A 21,485-nucleotide genomic window follows, 5' to 3' on the forward strand; every position below is an offset into this window, starting at 1 on the left:
TTTCTAATCCTCTAACATGCCAGTTTTCCTCAAATTTCTTAAGCAGCACCTCAGCATCTCTCATCAAGCACCTCAGGACCCACTGTCAGAGGATCTCCCATGCCATCTTTTCTCTAGGGTAGGCCTGTTTCATTTGAGAGATGGATTCTAATACCAGTTGACTGCAAAGCTAATTAAGAGCTGCATAATATTATATCCGCATATTTAAGCAGTTATGTCAATGAAGTTAACTATTTAACTTCAATTGATAAAGGTTTCACTTAACCCATTGCCTAAAATGAAACATCTAGCGGTTACTGGTCAAGGTCCCAGACAGGTCAAGCAAACCATAGATCTACCACAAGACTCACAAGATTATACGACTGATAGCTTTAGAGCTGGAAAAAACGTTGGAGGCCATCAAGCTGAGACTGGGAGAGAAGTGAGCTGCCCCAAGTCACACAACTGCACTTGTTCATATCAGTTAGTGCCTCTCAAAGAAATCTCCAGACATCAGTTTTGTATATCCAAGTGGGAAACTATCTTTAAAGGGTGGAAGCCCTTCCTACAGCTCAGTGAGAAAAAAATATTGGGGGACCAGGAATATACAAGATTGGCAATTAGGTCTTCCTGATTCGAAGTTCAACACTACCCACTGAACTACCTAACCAGTACCTCAGGTGCACTGATCAGTGGAGTGGTATAAAAGGAGGATCCTACCAAGATGGAACTACGGAAATGGGTAAATGCACAGTGCCTCTGGTATTTCAGTCAGGGAGGGAGTCCAAATAGTTCAGATTTCCAACCAAGAATTACTCTGAGTTCCTTCACTATTCTCTCCAACCGGCTTACTTATTGATGCACTTTGTGGGCAAGGCAAATCTACAAACCAACCATTTGAAAGTAAATTTATTCAAGGGACCATATTACACAAATATAAACAATAAACCTTTATTTTGGGTCTTATCACCAAAAAATTGTTAGCACAGTTTAAAATGTAAACCATGCCTTATAAATTACTCTGAAAACGAACTGGGGAAGAAAAGATGATGGGTAAAGAATATTAGGGAATGAGAAAAGATGAGAGTAAGGAATCTAAGAAGGTTAAGTCATTTTGAGACTACTAGAGAAGCCAAAAGATGGAAAAGCAGAGTGAAGCCAAAAAGAAAAAAAACAATTAACTCACTTTTGTTTGGAAGACCAACTAAGGTTGTCTGAATCCTGAATGTCTAGCTTGGAAGCCTTTCTGCTATTTTGTCTGATAGGGACAGAAGTCCAAGGAAATGGAAAATGAGTGAGGTAGCCTGAGAAAATAATTACCTGATAATTTCAATTTATTTGTCCAGAAAAGTTGGTGGTGGCTCAGGTAGCAGAATTAGGAGTGAAAAGTATCAGCAGCTCTTTTATCTTCCCCCTCCTCCCCAGCCTATACTCAAGTTGCCAATATTAAGTGGTTAATAGGTTCAAGGGATTAAAGAATATAGGAGCTATGCACCTGAACTCACATAAACCCCTTCTCCCAGGTACTAGGGTTCACATCACACATCCCATCCCCCACCCTCTTGGAGGAGTCATTTGACAAACTATCCACCTAAAGATTTTTTCCTGACTTTCAAAACACAACTTTTAAAATTAGCATCTAAGTGCTATGAACTTTTGCCAGCCGGGCCCTAGATTTGTCCAGTCTTGGAAACAAGAGTCCAGTGTCAGGTCCCAGTCTTCTCCCTTCAAAGGGACAAGGCTGCCCATAGTATCGAGCAAGGAAGCCTATGTCCTGAAGGCCCCTCTCAGTTTCAGAGATACCTAGCCTGGAAAGAAGCCGGTCAGCTAGTGCTGGGGTAACTGGCTGAAGCAATGTCCCAAAGACTCGAAGGCACTCAAGTGTTACATGCAGTACTGTGTCCATCCACTGAGCATCAGCCAAGTTCTCCCTGTTAAGTTTCCAAGGTGCATTCCGCTGGACAAAGCCATTAGTTTGCCGGACACAAGTGGACACTGCTTCCAAAGCCTTGTAGATTTGAAAATTCTCATAGTAGCTCTTCACCTGAAGGGGCAAAGCTGACACTGACCTCACCAAAGCATAGTCCTCTGGTTGGGCCTTTGTGGGAGCTACAGTTACACCCTCCATAGAAGGGAAACAGGAGGTGCTGAAAACTGGGAAGATGCCAGTAGGATTCAGGCTACTGGCAGTACATCGATTCAGGAGCCCCCCCAGTGCATCTGCCAGCTCAGCATCAAGTAACTTAACTACTTTCTGTTCATAGTAGTCACAATCCCAGTTAGGGACCCCTTGCCTTAAGAGGAAGTAACGAAAGCCATCCACAGTAAACCTATCCAGACAAGTCAAGGGATCAACCACATTGCCCAAGCTCTTGGACATCTTCTGGCCATGTACTGTCCAGTGGGAGTGTACATATATACGATGAGGGGGGGTCATCCCGGCCCCCAAGAGCAAAGCAGGCCAATAGATGGCATGAAACTTGAGGATGTCTTTGCCTATGATGTGATGGGTGGTAGGCCACCAGACTTTGTGTTCCGAGTCTGGGTAACCTATGACAGTGAGGTAATTGACCAGGGCATCGACCCACACGTAGATGGTCTGCGTTGGGTCGCCAGGGACAGGGAGGCCCCAGTACAAATGGCTATTGCCCCGAGACACCGAGAGGTCTGGCAGGTCCTCCTCCAGCCACTGGAGGACAGTATGGCGGAAAGGATCGGGGGTGATGGCCTGAGGGTCGTCCTGGAGCCACTGCCTGAGAGGATCCCTAAACTGGGAAAGCCTGAAGATGTAGTTTTCCTCTTTCGTCCAACAGACTGGATGCCCGCTCTCCAAGGCCACGGGACGGCTTTCCCCGTCGGGGCCGGGCCGCCAGGCGACTTTGCCCTCTGGCAGGAAGCACTCGTCGGAGGCGCAGTACCAACCCTCGTAGAGCCCCTTGTAAAGCAGCCCGCGAGCGCGCAGAACCTCCCAGAAGTGGTACACTGCACGCCGATGCCGGGCCTCCGTGGTGCGGAGGAAGTCAGTGACAGAGATGCCGGCCTCCTGGAAGAGCGCCCGGAACTGGGCGGACACCCGATCGCAGAGCTCCGACGGGGTCAAGCCCGCGGCGGCAGCCGCCTGCTGGATCTTCAGCCCGTGCTCGTCAGTGCCTGTGGAGAAGCGGACGAGAGAGGCAGCGGGATCCGGGCCCTGCGGCAGCTCGGTCCCGAGGCGGCGATAGCGGGCCAGTGCATCGGCCAGCAGCGCCGAGTACAGGTGTCCTATGTGCGGCGCCGCGTTCACGTAAAAGATTGGGGTCGTGAAGCAGGCGCGGCCGTCCCCGGCACGCGGGGGCCCGCAGCGCCCTTCGCCACCGCCATCGCCGCCGCCGCCACCGTTACACCAGCCGCGGCTACCCAGGGCAAAGACCTGCTGACGAGGCCCTCGCAGGGCTGAGTGCCCAAGCGTCCGGAGCACGGCCCGAAGCATGGGCAGGGAGACTCGTGAACCCGCAAAAAGGCACTAAGAGGACACCGGCATCGAGCAAAGCGGAGTAAAAAGGCGGCGCATGCGCTCCCTCCGCCCATCCCGGACCAGCCAATCACTGTGCGGCGCGAGCCCAGAGCGCGAACACGGCGACGTCGCCCCTCCCCTGCCGGAAGAGCTGTCTTGATGCTGGAGCGGTGAGAACACCGAGAGAATGTGGAGCGGTTGGAGCCTAGCTGCGGTCAAATGCTGGCCCTTTCATCCGAGCGATGAACAGCCTCTAGGGCTGATCTTGGGTGACCGAGTGAACTTGGGTTTTTAATTCTTTAAGAAGAATAACCTGCAGGTGGAGGCGTTCCACAATCCACTGCCGTGGGGGGACCAGCGCACAGTTACATAACGCTCCTTCTCACACACGCACTCCCTGCACTTATTATCCCATTGTATAGGTGAAGGAACCGAGGCACCGCAAGATTGAGAGATTTCCCCGAGTGTTCCAATTAATATCATCCCCATTTTATAGAGGAAGAAACCGAGGTCCGGAAAAGATTATGTGACTTGCTCAGGCACAGTAGCTAGTGTCTAAAGTGAGATTTAGAACCCAACTCCCAAACCCATCCCTGTTTCCACTTCCACAGCTGCCTTAAATACTAGAGAATACTGGTGTTGATTTTTAACGAAAGATGTGCTTCCGTGTCAGGAATTTTTTTTTCAATTTTCCTTTTAATTATCACGAACTGGACAAACATGAACATTTTTTATACAAAAAAGGACAGCATCTCGATAACACATCCAGTATTTATATAGCACTTTAGGTTAAAAAGCACTTTATAGGGGGAAGCTGGGTGGCCCAGTGGATGGAGCACCGGCCCTGGATTCAGGAGAACCTGAGTTCAAGTCTGGCCTCAGACACTTAACACTTACTAGCTGTGTGACCTTAGGCAAGTCACTTAACCCCATTTGGTTCACCAAAAAAAAAAAAACCCAACACTTTACAAGTAGCTCCACATTTATTTTTGTTTATCTATTGATTATCCCTAAAAGATAAAGTGGGGCTGTGGCCTGGAGTCAGGAAGTTCAGAGTTCAAATTCAGCCTCAGAAACTAACTGTGTGACACCAGGCCAATCACTTAACCTCTGTTTGCCTCGGTTTCCTCATCTGTAAAACGGGAATAATCATAGCACTTAACTTACAGGGTTGTTGTGAGGATTAAACGACATAATAATTAAATGTCATCTATTATTATTTGACTGTAACTGGGGGGTTGTTAAGTGACTTACCCACAGTCAAACAGCTAATAAAAATCTGATGTGCGATTTTTAATTGAAGTCTTCCTGACACCAGGTCTAGCACTTTATTCACCCAGCTGCCTCAAGCTCTATATCTTCAGCTTGGATTTTTTGGTTTATTTGTATTTTTCAAATCTGATAAAATATTACTCTCCTGTGTCCCCTTCTGAACTTCCATTTTTTTAATGATTTATTTCTGTTTTTTTCTTTCTGTTCCCCACCCCCTTTTTAAAGTAGCACTCACTAATCCCTTATTCCACCTAGTACAGCTTCCTGATCTCAGTCAATGGTGTTAGTCCAAAATATGTCTGTACTGATCAACTCAGTAAGCGGCTAATCAAGCTACATATTATGGTATTGAAATACTGAATAATAGCTCACGTTTAATTATCAATTTAAGATTTACAGAATGCTTTTCTTATAATAACTGTGTGAGATAAATAGTATTCATTTGAATGTAACAGAAGTTCCAAAGCCCATTGGTGTGAGACTCTCCTCACTGGAGGAAATCAATGCCCTGTCCCTGCTTGAGGACCCAGTGGTGATGGTAGGAACCAGATAGAAGAGAGCTCCAGGCTTTCAGTCTCTTTTTGTAGGGAAGACTAGCCGTTGGGACCTTCCCTGACCCCATATCAGTTTCTTAAAGCTGCATGTGGAGGGATCTCACCAAAGAGGAAGTTCCCCTGAGACTTTAGTGTAGCAAACTGGGGATAAGAGGAGACAGAGATTGCCAACTCCTCACAACAGCTCCTTCCCAGAGTCTTTTCCTTCAGCACCCTTAAGTGGGGTTGGCATGGTTCATCTTTTCTCTCAAAGCTGGAAACCAGAATAGCCCAAAGTGATTGTAGAGTCCAAAGAAAGTTGACCCAAGTTCAAAGACTTGAAAAAATTCTCAAGATCAGGACACCAAACCTCTTCTATTCTGAACAATTCTTCCCAGTGTTTCACATAGGCAGGTGCAATGAGGAAAAGAATTCAAGTTATACACATAACGTGAGAAAAGTTGGAGACCACGACAAGTGAAGCAATTTCCCTATAGTCACAACTAAAAAGCACTGAAAGTATTACTTGAGCCCAAAGCTCCTGGCCCCAAATCCCAGGCTATTTTTTTACACCACACTACTTGATTAAAACATATAAGCAGGTGGGAGCAGCTAGATGGCACAGTGGATAAAGCATTGTGGATTCAGGAGGACCTGAGTTCAAATCCAGCCTCAGACACTTGACACTTACTAGCTGTGTGACCCTGGGCAAGTTGCTTAACCCTCATTGCCCTGCAAAAAAACAAAAAACAACAACAAAAAACCATATAAGCAGAATTCTTATATGTTGTTAAGTTTCATATGTTGTTCCCTAAATAATTTCTAATAATTGAAACAGAATTAGTTTTGTTCATCCATATAGTATCAAATCTTTACAATTGTCTACTGCAGGTGAAAACCAATTATTTAATACAAATCTCAAAAACCAGAGCAATATTATTTTTTAACTCTAGGGGGCACTGCCAGTTTCATTAGAAAAGGAAGAAACAGAATCACTTGGAATTTCACTTGGAAGGGGTTTAACAAACTATGTAATCCAGTCAATACTCAAGAATTCCCCTACAGTATCACTCACAAATGTCATTAAGCCTCTGTTTGAAAACCTTTATTTGGAGGTAACTCCCTATCTCAACAAATGCAAATTTAGTCTAAATTTAAATCAAAGATCCTATCCTTTCAAGGTCCAATTTAAGTCTCACCTATTCAGTGAAATCTTCTCTAAGTCCACCAGCCCACAATGATCTCTTTTACTGAATAGCACATATCTATGTCATCCATTTAGCAATCATCTAGCATATGTAGTTATTTTTCTTTATATAATAGTTCCTGTATCAACAAATTGATTATACAGGCCTCCAGGGTAGGAACTTAATAAGTTTCAAACCTGTCCAGTTCCCTAATTTTACAGAATTTTCAACACTGAATTTTATAATTAAATGGAAAGGACCTTATAAACCAACCTTTTCATTTTATACATCATAAAAACAGCATGGGAGCAAGCACGCTTGTTTCACTCCATTGGTGACTGGGAAAACCTAAGAGCATTGTCCATCATCCAGACCCCAGGCAAGCATGCCATCATGAAATTGATGTACAATACTGATGAACTTCTCTAGGCAACCACATTTTGACATCATTTTCCATAAGCCCTCATGACTGACAGTATCAAAGGCCTTGGTCAGGTCTATGAATGTTGTGTAAAGACCTCTGTTCTGTTCCTGGCATTTCTCCTGGAGTTGTCAAACAGCAAACACCATATAAACCATTCCTCTATCCTTTCTGAAGCCACACTGGCTCTCAGGTAGTTGACCATCTTCTAGGTGAAGGGTCAGCCTATTAAGGATGACTCTGACAAGATTGTTGCCAGCAATGACTGAGAGAGACACCCCCTCCCTTGATAGTCACAGGACAATCTATTTCCTTTACCTTTATAGAGATGGACAATGGAGGCATCCTTGAACTCCTGAGGGATAACCTCCTCTTACCATATAAGCCAAAAGATTTCAGTTAACTTTTGTATATGCAATGGACTCCCAACCTTGTAAACATCAGCTGGAATAGAATCAGCACACGTTGCTTTGCCACAGGAGAGAAGCAAAATGGCATATAAAACCTCTTCTTCAGTTGGAAATTTGTCTAGAGAGGGGTTGACTTCAACTTGAGGTAAATGGTCAATGGCTTCGACATTTCAGCCTGTCTCTCCAGGATCATGTCCTTGTCACTAATCAATGTGGCTCCATTAGCACTGAGTAGTTGAGATGCACCATATGTTTTTGGTCCATAAAAAGCCTTCAGGGCATCATAAAAGTGCTTTGGATGGTTACTATCAGCATAAAACTGAATTACATCTGCCTTCTTACTGAGCCAAGAATCCTGCATCTCTCTAAATTTCAATTGTACTTTACTTTTGATGGAGTTAAATGCTGCCTTCTTATATACAGATGAACTATCCTGCTGGTAATCCCTGTGGAGTTCTCATTTATCATTTAGCAGCTTCTGAATTTCCCCATCATTTTCTTTTCTTTTTTTTGTGAGGCAATTGGGGTTAAGTGACTTGCCCAGGGTCACACAGTTAGTAAGTGTTAAGTATCTGAGGTCAGATTTGAACTCAGGTCCTCCTAAATGCAGGGCCGGTGCTCTATCCACTACGCCATCTAGCAGCCCCTCCCCATCATTTTCATCAAACCAGTCTTGATGTTTGTAAGTGTTTTGACACAGATGAACAAATGCAATGCTGTACACCAAATCTCTGAAAGCTGCCCACTCCTTTCCTGCTCTACTGTTGCCAACCTTGTGTTGGCTCAACTTTCTCTCCAAGTTAGCAACAAACTGTTCCCTCTGAGAGAAGTGCTCTAATCTGTTGACAGTGTCTTCTGGTAGTCATTTTTGCCTTGGGGCTTCTGCTTTTGTTGTATGTCAATATTTAGCTTGGAGAGGATAAGTCTATGATAGATCCAGGACTCAGCACCACACATTACCTTCATCACTCTTAGATCCTATCTGTCTCTTCTCCTTATGATGACATAGTCTATTAAATGCCAATGTTTGCTGCATGAAGTTTTATTGCATTTAAGTAAATGGAAGACAGTGATAAGAAGGTCATAAGATGCACAAGTCTTCAGTAGTAAATGACCATTGCTGTTTCTGTTTCCAACTTCATTTCTCCCAAAGGCACCCTACCATGTCTGGTAGTCTGAACCTACTCTAGCACTGAAGTCACCCAGAATTATAAGTTTGGCCTCTTTTGGGACATTGATGATAAAGCTGCCCAAGTCTTCATAAAATTTTTTTTCTTCATAGTGGGAGCACAGGCACGGATGATGGTGGCATGCTGTTTTCCTGCAAGTGGCAATTGCATTGTCATGAGCCTGTCATTCACTCCCTTTGGTAGGCATACAAGTTTGTTGACTAGATTAGTTTTGCTCACAAAACCTGTACCACAGGATAAATAGGAAATAACTAACAGGGATAAGGCACTAGAATTAAGAGGAGTTGAGAAAGGCTTACTGTTGTAGAAGTGGAATTTCAGTTAGGACTTGAAGAAATCCAGGGAAGCATTTGTTCTTATGAAATAAATCGCCATGACACTATCAACTCTTCAACATAAAACACATACTTAATATCATGGTAAAAGGAAGAATAATCATATTAGAACTACTCATTAAAATAATCAAGGCCTTACAGTCCAACCATAAACCTGGGGATATACACTTAGAGACACCTAACAAGGAGACACATGAGTATAGAAATTAATATTTCCCCAGTGGTAGCTGTTGGTGCAGTGGTTAGAAAATTGGGCCTACAGTCAGGAAAATGTATTCAAATCCCATCTCAGAGATTTAATATGTGACCCTGGACAAATCGTTTGACCTGTTTTCCTCAGTTTTCTCAACTATAAAATTGGGATAACATACTTAGCACAATGCCTAGCACATAGTAGGCACTATGTCAATGCTTATTACCTTCCCCCTCAGGTGCTCAGGCTAGCTCACAACTATAAACAGTTCGATAATCTTGATCCCTCCAGGAATTATCTGCACTGTGTGAAACCTCTGCTAACCACTTCCATTCAGGTCCTTACCACCTTCCTGTAGGGTAAGCCCTTTCCTTTCTTGCCAATGAAAAAGTAATAAGCGGGCAGCTAGGTGGTGCAGTGGATAAAGCACGGGCCCTGGATTCACAAGGACCTGAGTTCAAATCCAGCCTCAGACACTTAACACTGGCTGTGTGACCCTGGGCAAGTCACTTAACCCTCATTGCCCTGCCAAAAAAAAAAAAAAAAGTAATAAGCAATTTTAACTCACAATCACCCTTAACAAGTCATTAAGCAAGTGAAATGCCATTGTATTAGTAAAATATTACCTTAATCCAGAGAACTGCAAACTCCTCAGATTGGTATTATGGCAATAGAAACAAACTCAGCCAGTTCTTCCCTCAGTAGAAGTCGGCCTAGTCCAATCACTTTCAAACCTCTTCTTACATCAAAGAAGCTTTCCAGTGTGTTTTCCCTTCTCTTTCTACTCCCAACTAGAGAGGTCAATAAGGAACCAACCTTTGAGAGGTTTCCCCTTTCTCAAACAGTAGGTGGCACTAGAGAGCAATATCTCAAACTGCCTTATTTCTGACCTCTTCCATTTGAGTGCCCTTGCTTTTTCTTCAATCTTTTAAGTAATTTCTCTCTTTTAATCAACAGTGTGTGTTCCTAGCACAACAGCTGGAACCTTCTGGTCAGCTTACTCTCCTCCTGTCTTAATTACACACTTTTAGGCTTCTTTACTGCTAGCATTTCCTCAAATCACAGCCTCTGGTGGTCAATGACTCACCTTTCTGTTAGTTATGAAACTAACAGTCTTTATTTAATCTTCATAGTTTCCAAATAGTTGTTTGATTTACCACTTTGTGAGTTATAACCTTTCAAAACTGTAAAATCTAGTCACATTATTATCTGGGATACCACAATGCCCTGAAGCCTCAATCATTTCTCTGCCCTCAAACAGGTCCTATCAAGTCCATTCATTCCAGTACTACCAGTCTATATGAGTCAGTCCCTCCAAATTTTATCTGAAAACTTTATTCACACATGGATTTTATTTGTTTTTCATACACAAAACCTCTTTCGTCCCTTTTAAGAGTTACATTGTTGGGGCAGCTAGGTGGTGCAGTGGATAAAGCAGTGGCCCTGGATTCAGGAGGACCTGAGTTCAAATCCAACATCAGACACTTGACACTTACTAGCTGTGTGACCCTGGGCAAATTACTTAATCCTCATTGTCCCGCAAAAAAAAAAGAAAAAAAAGTTACATTGTTCACTTATGAAAGGGCCATTGCCTTACAAAATGAAAAAAACTGGCTTGGGGAAGTGGTCACTAGCCAAAGCTCCCACAGCTAGAAGGTGGCACAACTGGGTCTTTTAAAGTACAATGCTCTTTCTTTTTTTTCTTTTTAAAGAACTTTTTGTTTACTCCACCTGGGTCAATGCTCTTTCCAACACACCAACCTGACTCATATATACCTACCCACATTAAAACCTTACCTCCCTGAAACTACACTTTCATGCTACTTCCTGGCGTTTTCCACACAGTTCTGCCTATACTCTGACCATCCTCCTTAACACTTCTCCCTAGAGATTGTACATATATGACCTATATCAGATTGCTTTCCGTATTGGGGGGGTGGAGAAGAAGGAGGGAGGGAGAAGAGTTTGGAACTCACAATTTTATTAAAACAAATGTTGAAGGCTATCTTTACATGTAACTGGAAAAAATAAAATACTTTTAATATTGGGGAAAAAAACAAACACTTCCCACTAGAACCTCAGAACCTACCCCTGAGATGCCAGACTCTGATAGGTGAGTTTTCACCTCTGCCTAAACTACTAATGAGACATTAAAACCTTGTGCAGTCCAAAACCAGATCTCCCAGTCATTTCCAAGCCATGCCCTATATATTCCCCTCCCTTCCTAACTCCCCTTTTTGCTTTGTCTTCCCCCATTGGAATATGAACTCCTTGAGGGCAGGAACTGTCTTGCCTGCATCTGTTTCTATTTTCATTGCTAAGCATTCATTGTGCTATCTATCAATCAATAAATAGTGCTGAGCATAAAGCCATTAACAAAGTTTTTAATCATCATTCTTTCAAAAATACAAAACCTTAAACCAAGTGGTCAGAATTAAATGCTTTAAATAGATTCTTTGCTATGAGAGTGGCCTGTGTTCACAAATACTACAATAGGCACTATGCAAAACATTGCTAGAGTTGGGAGCTTATAAATCATCTAATTCAACCCTCTCATTTTACAGATGAAGAAACAGGCCCTAGAAAGGGGAAGTGACTTTGTCCAAGGTGACATAGGCAATAAGTGTTAGAGCCAGAATTTAAACTCAGCTCTTTATATTCCAAATCAGACATTCAGTCAATAAGCATTTATTAAGTGCTAACTATACTGCCAGGCAATATGCTAAGAGCTAGGGATACAAATACTGAAAAGAAAGACAATTCCTGCCCACAAGGAGAGTACAATCTAATGGAAGAAAACACACGAATAGAAGCTGAAAAGCAGAAGGAGGATGAAGGTACCCAGTGCATGAGCATGATGAAGTCCAGAGTGTGACCCCATGAGAAATGCAGAAATGGCTGACCTGGGTAGCTTTCCTTAAAGGGAGGTGTGGGAGGACATGGCTACTCACTAATCAGAGGGGAAAAGAGCACTGATAAGGAATGAAAACCAAGGCTGATTGGATCTCATGGAATGATGAGATTTCCCAGTGATGAAGTTTCTGGGGATATGATGACGTTCAAAGAACCCCAGAGAAGTGGAGCTATGTAAGAAATGAAAAAATTGGGGGCTTCTTTCATTCATATTTCAGATGCTATCCTAAGTTATTCTGTAGAAACTGAAACTTGATTTTGAATGTTAAACATAAGTTTATTACAATAATGTATATGTAATTATAATCAGGTGAAACTTGATATCAAAACCTTATCAGTTTTGTGACCCTGGGTAAGTCACTTAAATTCCCTGAGCCTCAGTTTTCTTATCTTTAAAAAGGGGCTACTGACATCTGCACTACTTATTTTACAAGGTTATTTTAAGAAAAAGGATTGTGAACCTTAAATGCTGTTAATGTATGTTATTATTGTTATTATTCAAAATATTTTTCTACTAGTCTCCTACATAAAAGTATATCAATCCTATCTCTACTCCATAGATAATAAAATGAAATCAACAACCATTTGTGCCTGGCCAAAGTTAAATATCTATCTGTAATATTGTTAGTGCTTATTAATATCGATACTTCTCAGGGGTCAGCTAGGTGGAGCAGTATATAAAGCACTGGCCCTGGATTCAGGTGGACCTGAGTTCAAATCCTGCCTCAGACACTTGCCACTTACTTACTAGCTGTGTGACCCTATGTAAGTCACTTAACCCTCATCGCCCTGCCAAAAAAACAAAAAAGATACTTCTGATACTATAGAGATGTTATAATTAATTAGTAAGTACTGTAAGCTTTCTGACGGTAGAGAAGTACTAGCATATTTTGAGGACTTGGGGGAAATGAGGGGGGAAATATCCACAAAACTGTCTCTCTTTTGGAATCAAATTATTTTAATGTTCACACTTCCATTATATTTGATATTTTCATCATTCTGTTTCTATGTTGTGATAATGGTATAATCTGTGCCTTTTTCGCAAAAAGGAAATTCATGTAGAAAGAAAACAGGAAACAAATCCTCCTCTTTCAAACAGAGACTAAATTTTTTTTCTTTTTTCTCCTTTGCAAGGCAAGAAACTGTTTCCTCTCAAAGTCGACTTCCTTTCTGGAAATGATCTTCATTTCCAACCATGTTGAAAATCTGCTTTTTCATTCCTTCACTCCGACTAGCCTTCTCCTTTTTTTTTCTCCCTTGCCTTCTTGGTGGTAGTGGGAAAGGGAGGTGGTGAAGAATTGGAGGAAAAGAGGAAGGCAAAGGAGAATTGTTTGCTACTGTATGAGTACATCTTCTAATTGTAGGTAATTACACTCAAGTCTCACTCTTGCCTCTTTATTTCAGTTCTCCAGCACCTCCTTGTGATTCCGCCAACGGGGACGGACAAAGCACTCTTAGTGCCCTGTGCAACCGAGCCCTCACTGTTAGGGGGCTGGCTATAAATTGACGTGGCATGGAAAATCTCGGCTAAATTGTTGCAGCTTGTGTATTTCTCTAAGATCAAGCACACTCTCCTGAAGCTGTCGCTTGATCATGGGTTCGATGCTTCTGCGTAAAAATGGATAAAAAATATTTTCAGCTTTCTACCGGGGACCCAAAAGTTTTCTCCTTGAGGGTTTATGACTTAACTGTAAACAAAATCCAGGCAGTTAAGTTGGTGACTTTCTTTTTGCAGCTTGAACAACAGAATTTGCAGCGCTTCCCCCCCTTTCCTGCAATTTAATCCCTTGAGGATCTTGCCATGGGGTGCGGACTTAGAAAACTAGAAGACCCTGATGATAGCAGCCCGGGAAAAATATTTTCGACGCTGAAGAGACCACAAGTGGAAACAAAGACAGACTTTGCTTATGAATATGTATTGCTGGATTTTACTTTAGAAGGTATTTTTGTCTTTTTGTCTCCTAAATTAAGTGTTTTAGAGAGAAGCCGCTACTGATTTTTAGATGTTGGTTTATGCATTTTTTAAAGAGATGGTCATATTCAGATTGGTCGTTCAAGTCTTATGATTTAAATTGAATATGTCGTAAGTAAACACGTTCAATTTCTTAGTTATCTTCTAAAAGTTTTCTTTAAACTTGGTTTATTTGTACTTTCTGGAAGTTGAGCAAAACTGCTTGGAAAATGTTCTTTGCCGACTGAATCAAGTAACTGTTTCATGAGGATCCATGAGATAGGTCAGTTTTCAGGAGAATTTAGCCATAACCATAGTGACAGTATAAGGAAGAAAGAAAGAAAGAAAAGCCTGGGGACAAACATAAGATGTATCTGAATCCTGTAGGCTTACTAAAAACGGTTTTTCGGGTTTTTAAAATGTATTTCTTTTTATAAGTGTATTATCATTCTAAGTGATCATTTCAGATTTTGACTGAGGTAGAGTTGAAGTTTGCACGGATGGCTTAGCGGTAGCCAGCTCAGTGCAGGACACTTCCTTTTGGTGGGTGTCCTGTCTCTAACAGAGAAACTCCCTGTTCCAGAAAGTTGAAAACACAAATAAACAACCCCAGATGGCAGCCCTCTGGGAACGGAGGCAGCTCAACTCCATAGATACTTTGGCCTCACGTTTTACAATTAACTGTTTCTCTAGGCTTTATAGTACTGAATGACTGTGCTGATAAAATTGACCATTATGGGACGAAAAGAAACACCCCTTTAATCTAGAACTTTTTAAAGATAAAACAGAAATCACTTGGGAATATTAGAATTTTCAGATATCAATTTTAAAGCTTTTATACCAAAAGTTTCAAATGTGAAATTTTAATCAACTACACAATTGTTGGTGCATGAAGCTTAATACTAAGCTAAATTATCACACCAGACAGAAAATCATATTAATTTTCTCAATATATGTGCACATTTTTAATTTTCTTGATTTGCTCAGGAAACAACATGCCTTTGTGCAAGAGTAGCTAATGCTACTACTACTACTACTACTAACAACAACAACGATAGAGTACCCTGTGTTTCTTTGTCCAAAATTTGATTGGCTAGCATATCAATACCATTAAGGTGTTTTGCTACAAATGATTGTTAAATACATATGGGTACCTATATGTATACAGAGTTTTCAAGAAATCTTACTGCATTTTGAAAACTGTACTAAAACTTTTGTGACACCCTGTATTTTTTAACATATATTTAAGAGTACCTGTTTTTCTTAAGATACTTATATTCTTTAAAATTACCATATTTTATATTTTTCTCTTAACTATAAAAGTAAATCAGTTGTGATGGTTGTAGTCAACTACAAATGAGAGATTTGGATACTAAAATCAAGTAATTTTTTTCTAAAATAATACACAAATTTTCCTTAATACTTTTTTTCCACAAATGCCACATATAAAAAAATTTTTATAGTGTTGCTTATATTCTAAGCAGCTGCTTTCTTTATGATGTAGGACTAGTTTTCCTAAATCCATAGTACACATATTCACACTCAGTAGCCCTCAAGAACTTTGAGTTATTTATACAACTGGGCTCTAGAGCCATCTTGAAATGACATTTTTAAGACTTGCTATTTGTTCTTTTCTTTACGAAATCTATGATGTAATTCAAAATATTCTGGGAAGCTGTGAAACTTGCCCCTCCCCAGATACAGCATAAACAATCTTAAAGAAGTTCATGTTAATGTGAGTTATCTTAGAATCAAAAGGATGAGTGTAGCATCAGAATTCAGTCTGATTCTATCAATCTAAACCATCCTTCCCAAAAACTGTCACTCCTACCTATTGCTTGAACTACCTTTGGAGATGAATAGCATATTTAAATGAAAATTATATTCTTTATCATTAGGGGGAGGAGTGCAGATACACACATTTACATATACATGCATGTATGCATGTGTCTACTGACCTTTAATGTGTGCACCCACATGTACACCTGGTTCCTATTTGGGACAGGCGCCTAACTCCTCATGCTGCATTCCTCACACTCTCTCTTCCAATTGTGATCTTTTTTCATTTGGCCCATGCCTGTGAATGGGAAAGCATCTTCCAGCTCCCACAACTTTCCCACTCCATCCATTTTCTCACCTCCATGGAAAAAAGGGAAATGGAGAGCTGTGTTTCAAAAGTCTTTGCCTCCTATTCATCACTGAGCAGAGAGGTCCATGTGGTGCATTCCATCCTTTGGTTTATCCTGATCATACAGAATGGACTGTAGTGACATCTCCTGCTATCTGTCAGAGGCTGATTTTAGAGCAGCCTTTTGGGAAGCAAAAGAGACAGCTTACACCCGTGAGTCCTCACACTGAGCCTGCTTTCTACCTCGTCCAACTTCATCATCTTTATATCAGCCTGGGCCAGATTTTTCCTTTTCTACTCTTCATCCCAAAGGGCAAGGCTGGGACTGGGCTCCCAGGAAAGGCAAAATGCCTTTTGAAGCTCCTATCATTCCATATTGTTTTGATTATAATTTTAATGAACTATATATTTTCTAATCTGTTCCATGGCCTTTGTCTGGCTGAGTCAACTGTTTTACAGCTTAAATTACCCATAAGGTTACGTAAAGTTTCCACTGTTCTATTTTGGCTAAAATGAATGAAATGTTTCATCGTGTTTATCACATCACTTCCTATAGACTTTAAAGTCCCAGGGAGGTTTACAATTGCCTTTAAAAAAATCAAACTTAAACTCCCTAAGATTCTATTTTGGGGCACATAAACACAAACCCACAGAAGACTTGTTAACTCGTGCTACACCTCTTTCCAATCCTTCCCATCCTGGAAATTCCCCATAATTCCCAGTATATATGTGTTTGTATTCTGCTGCAACCAGAAAACCTCCTTACAAAGTAAAAGACTTAACAGCAGACCACCAGTTTCTTCTGCCCTTAAGCTATTACATGCAATAGTCTTCCTGTTGGAATATTCTTCTGACTTTCTCTCCTCCTTCAAAATTCAGGTCTTCCCTGAGATCACCTCAGATTAATCTTTGTAAATTAAAGCCATCCAATTACTATTACTTTGATTCTGTTTAGCTGTAATTCTTTATTTATATGTCTCTGTTTAAAGGTTCCTTTTATTGGAGACATTATCTTTCCTTGATTCAACATTCACTTTTGTTGAGTGTTTCCTAAAGGGACAAAGTTGTTCTAGGTTCTGGTGGGCTTCTTCAGAAATGTGGGAAAATAGTATTGATGTCTTCAAGGAGCTCAGAGCAGGCTCACTGCAGATCTGCTTTGTCTTAAGTTGTATGCGAGATAAAACCATACTAAGTCTGCATTGGTTTTCAAAATGCAGATTCTTGGTTCTTTACTTATTAATGCCTTTCCTGACAATATAATTACAAGGTAGCAGAATGCGGTGATAGCTTTGAAATTCTCATTTATTAAAAGATATTGTGAGTTGTCTGTTTTCCAAATGTAGGGACATGATCTTAGAATATCATTCAGTAACACTGTAAAATAGGCCACATATGCCCGTGTTCTTATTTTTCTTCTTTAAAATGGACTTTCAGGGGCAGCTAGGTGGCGCAGTGGATAGAGCACCGGCCCTGGAGTCAGGAGGACCTGAGTTCAAATCCAGCCTCAGACACTTAATACTTACTAGCTGTGTGACCCTGGGCAAGTCGCTTAACCCCAATTGCCTCACTAAAAAAACAAAAAATAAAATAAAATAAAATAAAATGGACTTCCAGAATGTAATCATAGCAGAATTAGGTATATGTATGCTTATCTTTAGAATTTTTATAAATATTCACTGACTGCTGAGGGAGATGAATTTGTCATAGAACATAATAAAAGATCAGATTATAGGTTCCTTATTCTGCCTTCTAAGAAACATAAAATCTACTAAATAAAGTGTTATTAAGCATCTAGCTTCCTCCATTGGAAATCAAACAAGAGATTCTCATTGTCAAGAACAACAAAAAATTATAGAAAAGTAAGTTATAAAAAAGCATTGGAGGGGGCAGCTAGGTGGTGCAGTGAACAAAGCACCAGCCCTGGATTCAGGGGGACCTGAGTTCAAATCCAGCCTCAGACACTTACTAGCTGTGTGACCCTGGGCAAGTCACTTAACCCTCATTGCCCTGAAAAAAAAAAGAAGAAGGCATTGTGCTAAGTATAGGGGAATAAAAAAAAGGCTAAAACACATCCCTGCCTTCAAAAAACAGAATACATAGCAGAAAAGATAGAACCTATAGATGAAAAAAATAAATTACAATACAAGGCAGCATATAAGTACCAAATGAATATACATAAAATGCTACAGGAATTCAGGGAATGAAGATATCATTGTGGGCTCAGGTAATTAAGGAAGACTTCATAAAGGAAATGGGACTTGAACTGGCCTTTGTAAGAAGAGTAGAACATAGACAAGCAGAGAAAAGAGAAAGACAGTCTTCATAAATGGAATGTTATAAACCAAAGCACAGAGATAGAAATGTGCAGTGGCATCTTCATGAACAAATGAGTTAACTTATTTGACAAGACCAGAGGTTTAAGGGAGTAGTGGGAAGTAAGATTTGTTAAATAAATTGAATCAGATTGTAGAACACCTTCTTTAAGCAAAAGGAAACCATTGAAAGTTTTATACAATGTTTCTAGAAATCATAGTTATAAAATTAATAGCAACTTGAAATATTATTTGTTTCTCTTAAATAATTGTGAAAAGGTGGGTGGCCATTGTTGAGTCAACAAGGGCAAAAGGACTCAGAAGTATGATCATCATATTCCAGCCAAAATAGCTTACTCCTTAGTTTCCACTATTCACTAGCCACTAGCCATTCACTAATGTTATTGTCACAGAGTTAAGACTATCAAGTAAAAGGCTTAGACTTAAATGTAGATCCTTTTAAAAAGAAGTACACATTTTGATGGACTTTGATGTGTACTTTTCATCTTTATCAAACACCACCACTACCATATAGCCTTCAACTCCTGGCATTCCTTTTATTCCCACTAAATCCATTCTTTGCCCTTGTCACAACTGTACTCAATCCCTTAATATTCTTTTTTTTTTTTTTTTTTAGTGAGGCAGTTGGGGTTAAGTGACTTGCCCAGGGTCACACAGCTAGTAAGTGTCAAGGGTCTGAGGCCGGATTTGAACTCAGGTACTCCTGACTCCAGGGCCGTTGCTCTAATCTACTGCGCCACCTAGCTGCCCCACCTTAATATTCTTAATATTCTCTCAGGCCATTTGCCCCACTCTGTGGCTTTCCTTGGCTTCAGACTCAGCCTTGACCCCATGGTAAGCCATTGTAATATTTCACTAGCTACCATTATAGAATCCCTGCCCCATTCCTTACCTTCTGTCATTGCAAATTCTCATCCATGGGTAATGCTTGCCATTCAATTTCTCTGCTCCTGCTAAAAGAGCTGCTGATGGGCACTGCTGTAGAAAATTAGGAAATCAAGTTGACCCACTACAAGTTTATGCCATATATGAAGTTTGCCCTTTCAATTCAGGAAGATCTACATACAACTCCTGCTTCTAACATGCTAGCTGTGAGACTCTCAATACCCCCTGGCAGCTCTACTACTGTGAGTTATAGAGGTGTCAAAGACCTGTAGACCTGTATCAGTTGAGGGAGTTTCCATACTAGGAGTGCTTCACAATGAGGAGATCATAGGTTCCGACTTCCCACCACAGAGAGAGAGAGAGAGAGAGAGAGAGAGAGAGAGAGAGAGAGAGAGAGGAGCATTTCAAATGAGTTCTTTCTACTGCTTAACAATCTTTCCATTATTATCATTGACTTCCTATCTCATTCCCCATGGAATTGTTCCAACCTTTCCTTCTTTTCTCAACCCTAACAATACCCTGGACCCCAGTACTCAGAGTACATGACCTATGTTCCGACTTCACTGAAAAGATTGAGGCCATCTAAAGTGAACTTCTTCAGTTGCCTTTCTCTATTCCTCAGAACTTCTCAGCATTAATATATTGACAAATGCTTTGTTCTCCTTACCTCTAAATAGACTCCATCATTCTATCTGTACCTTTGATTCCATTCCTTCCTACCTTCTCCAGGTTCTAGGTCCAGCAGTCATTTTCTGTGTGTGTCTCTCTCTGTGTATCTCTCTTTCTTTCCCCCTATGTGTCCCCCTTTCAATTTATTTCTTTCTTAGTTTTAATATCTTACTTTTGGGGGGGGGGGTTCAGGGCAATGAGGGTTAAGTGACTTGCCCAGGGTCACACAGCTAGTAAGTGTTAAGTGTCTGAGGCTGGATTTGAACTCAGGTCCTCCTGAATCCAAGGCCAGTGCTTTATCCACTGCACCACCTAGCTGCCCCTTAATAGCTTACTTATTTTTAATATCTACTTATCCACTGGCCTCTTCATGCTTATAAATATGTTCAAGTGTCCCCAATCTTAAAAAAAGTCTCTCCTTGATATTTCTATCCTATCAATATACCATCCCCTTCAGTGTGAATGTTTTTATACCCAATCCTTCCACTTCCCTGAGTTTTTACTGAAATTACTTTCTAAAAAGTCAATGATAACCTCCAAATAACCAAATCCAATGACTTTTTTTCAGTCTTCATCTTTGACTTCTGCAGCTTTTGACACTGTTGATCAGTGTCTCCTTTTTGTTACTTTCTCCTCCCTTGGCTTCAGCAATATACTTCACTCTCCTGCTTCTCTGCTTACCTTTCTTGCTACTTACTCTGTCCTTCCTTGGGGGGAAGGATCCTCATTTTCCCAAGAAGCCCTTAACTGCAAAGTCTGTTCCTGGCCTTCTCTCTCTACACTTTTCCTTCAACAAACTACCTCTATGCAGATAACTCTCCAGATTTATATCTTCAACCCTGACCACTCTTACTAACTTTGGACCTGCATCTCCAATTGATTTCAGAACATCCTTTCTTCTCTATCCCACCAAGAGTTCAAATTGAACAAATCTAAAATGAAGCTTATGAACTTCACCTCTAAATTTGTTCTTCCTCCTGAATCACTATTTCTGTCTGTGATGTCATTCACCACCCCTTCCATTTTCAGAATCTTTTGATTATTATTGACTTCTGTCTCCATTATCTCTCATATCCAAGAAATTATTATGTCCTGTAATATCTCCCTCCAAAATATCTCTCACATCTATCTTATCCTCTCTATTGTACCTTCCACTACCCTAGTATAAATCCAAATTATCAAGAATCTCCTAACAAAACAGATGGGCTTTTGTGAGTTTAAGATTTGGAATTAAGGAACCATTAATAATCACATAAAACTGTTTGTGGTTAAGAACCAAAGTAAATATTTTTCTTTGCATTGTGTTAAATACATGGTGTTGGTATCTTCTGGCATGAACAACATTTCTTCATTCAGCCACTAATGAAAATGCTTTTAGTTTATTGAAAACCATTTGGAGATGTGAACTCAACAAAGAGAGACAAAGTTATCACCATTACAATTCCCAAGTACCTTAGCACAGTGCCTGACAAGTAGTAAGTGCTTAATAAATGCTTATTGGCTGACTTGATTAACTGATTTTATCAGCATCACTGAGGAAGAAGGGTCTCCACCTGAGTGAATTTTCCAGATAACTGATGTTTAATCTTTAAA

General features: G+C 40.7%; 2 protein-coding genes across 3 annotated transcripts in view; one reads left to right on the plus strand and one right to left on the minus strand.

The window, feature by feature from the left end:
* Positions 1-801: 801 nt before the first annotated feature.
* On the minus strand, positions 802-3,505 carry MARS2 (methionyl-tRNA synthetase 2, mitochondrial). Its single transcript, XM_043995275.1, has one exon. The coding sequence runs from the start codon at positions 3,446-3,448 to the stop codon at positions 1,619-1,621; it is 1,830 nt and encodes a 609-aa protein (XP_043851210.1). The 5' UTR covers positions 3,449-3,505; the 3' UTR covers positions 802-1,618.
* A 9,872-nt stretch (positions 3,506-13,377) lies between these two features.
* Positions 13,378-21,485, plus strand: part of RFTN2 (raftlin family member 2) — an 85,511-nt gene continuing 77,403 nt past the window's right edge. The window contains exon 1 of one of the 2 annotated variants that reach the window (XM_043998620.1): positions 13,378-13,866. In XM_043998620.1, coding sequence (XP_043854555.1) covers positions 13,728-13,866 — 139 coding nt within the window. In that variant the 5' untranslated portion in view covers positions 13,378-13,727. The remainder of the gene's footprint in view (positions 13,867-21,485) is intronic. The other variant, XM_043998619.1, reaches the window with a different exon arrangement.

Source organism: Dromiciops gliroides, chromosome 3 (genome assembly GCF_019393635.1).
Source record: "Dromiciops gliroides isolate mDroGli1 chromosome 3, mDroGli1.pri, whole genome shotgun sequence".
Taxonomy (NCBI): Eukaryota; Metazoa; Chordata; class Mammalia; order Microbiotheria; family Microbiotheriidae; genus Dromiciops; species Dromiciops gliroides.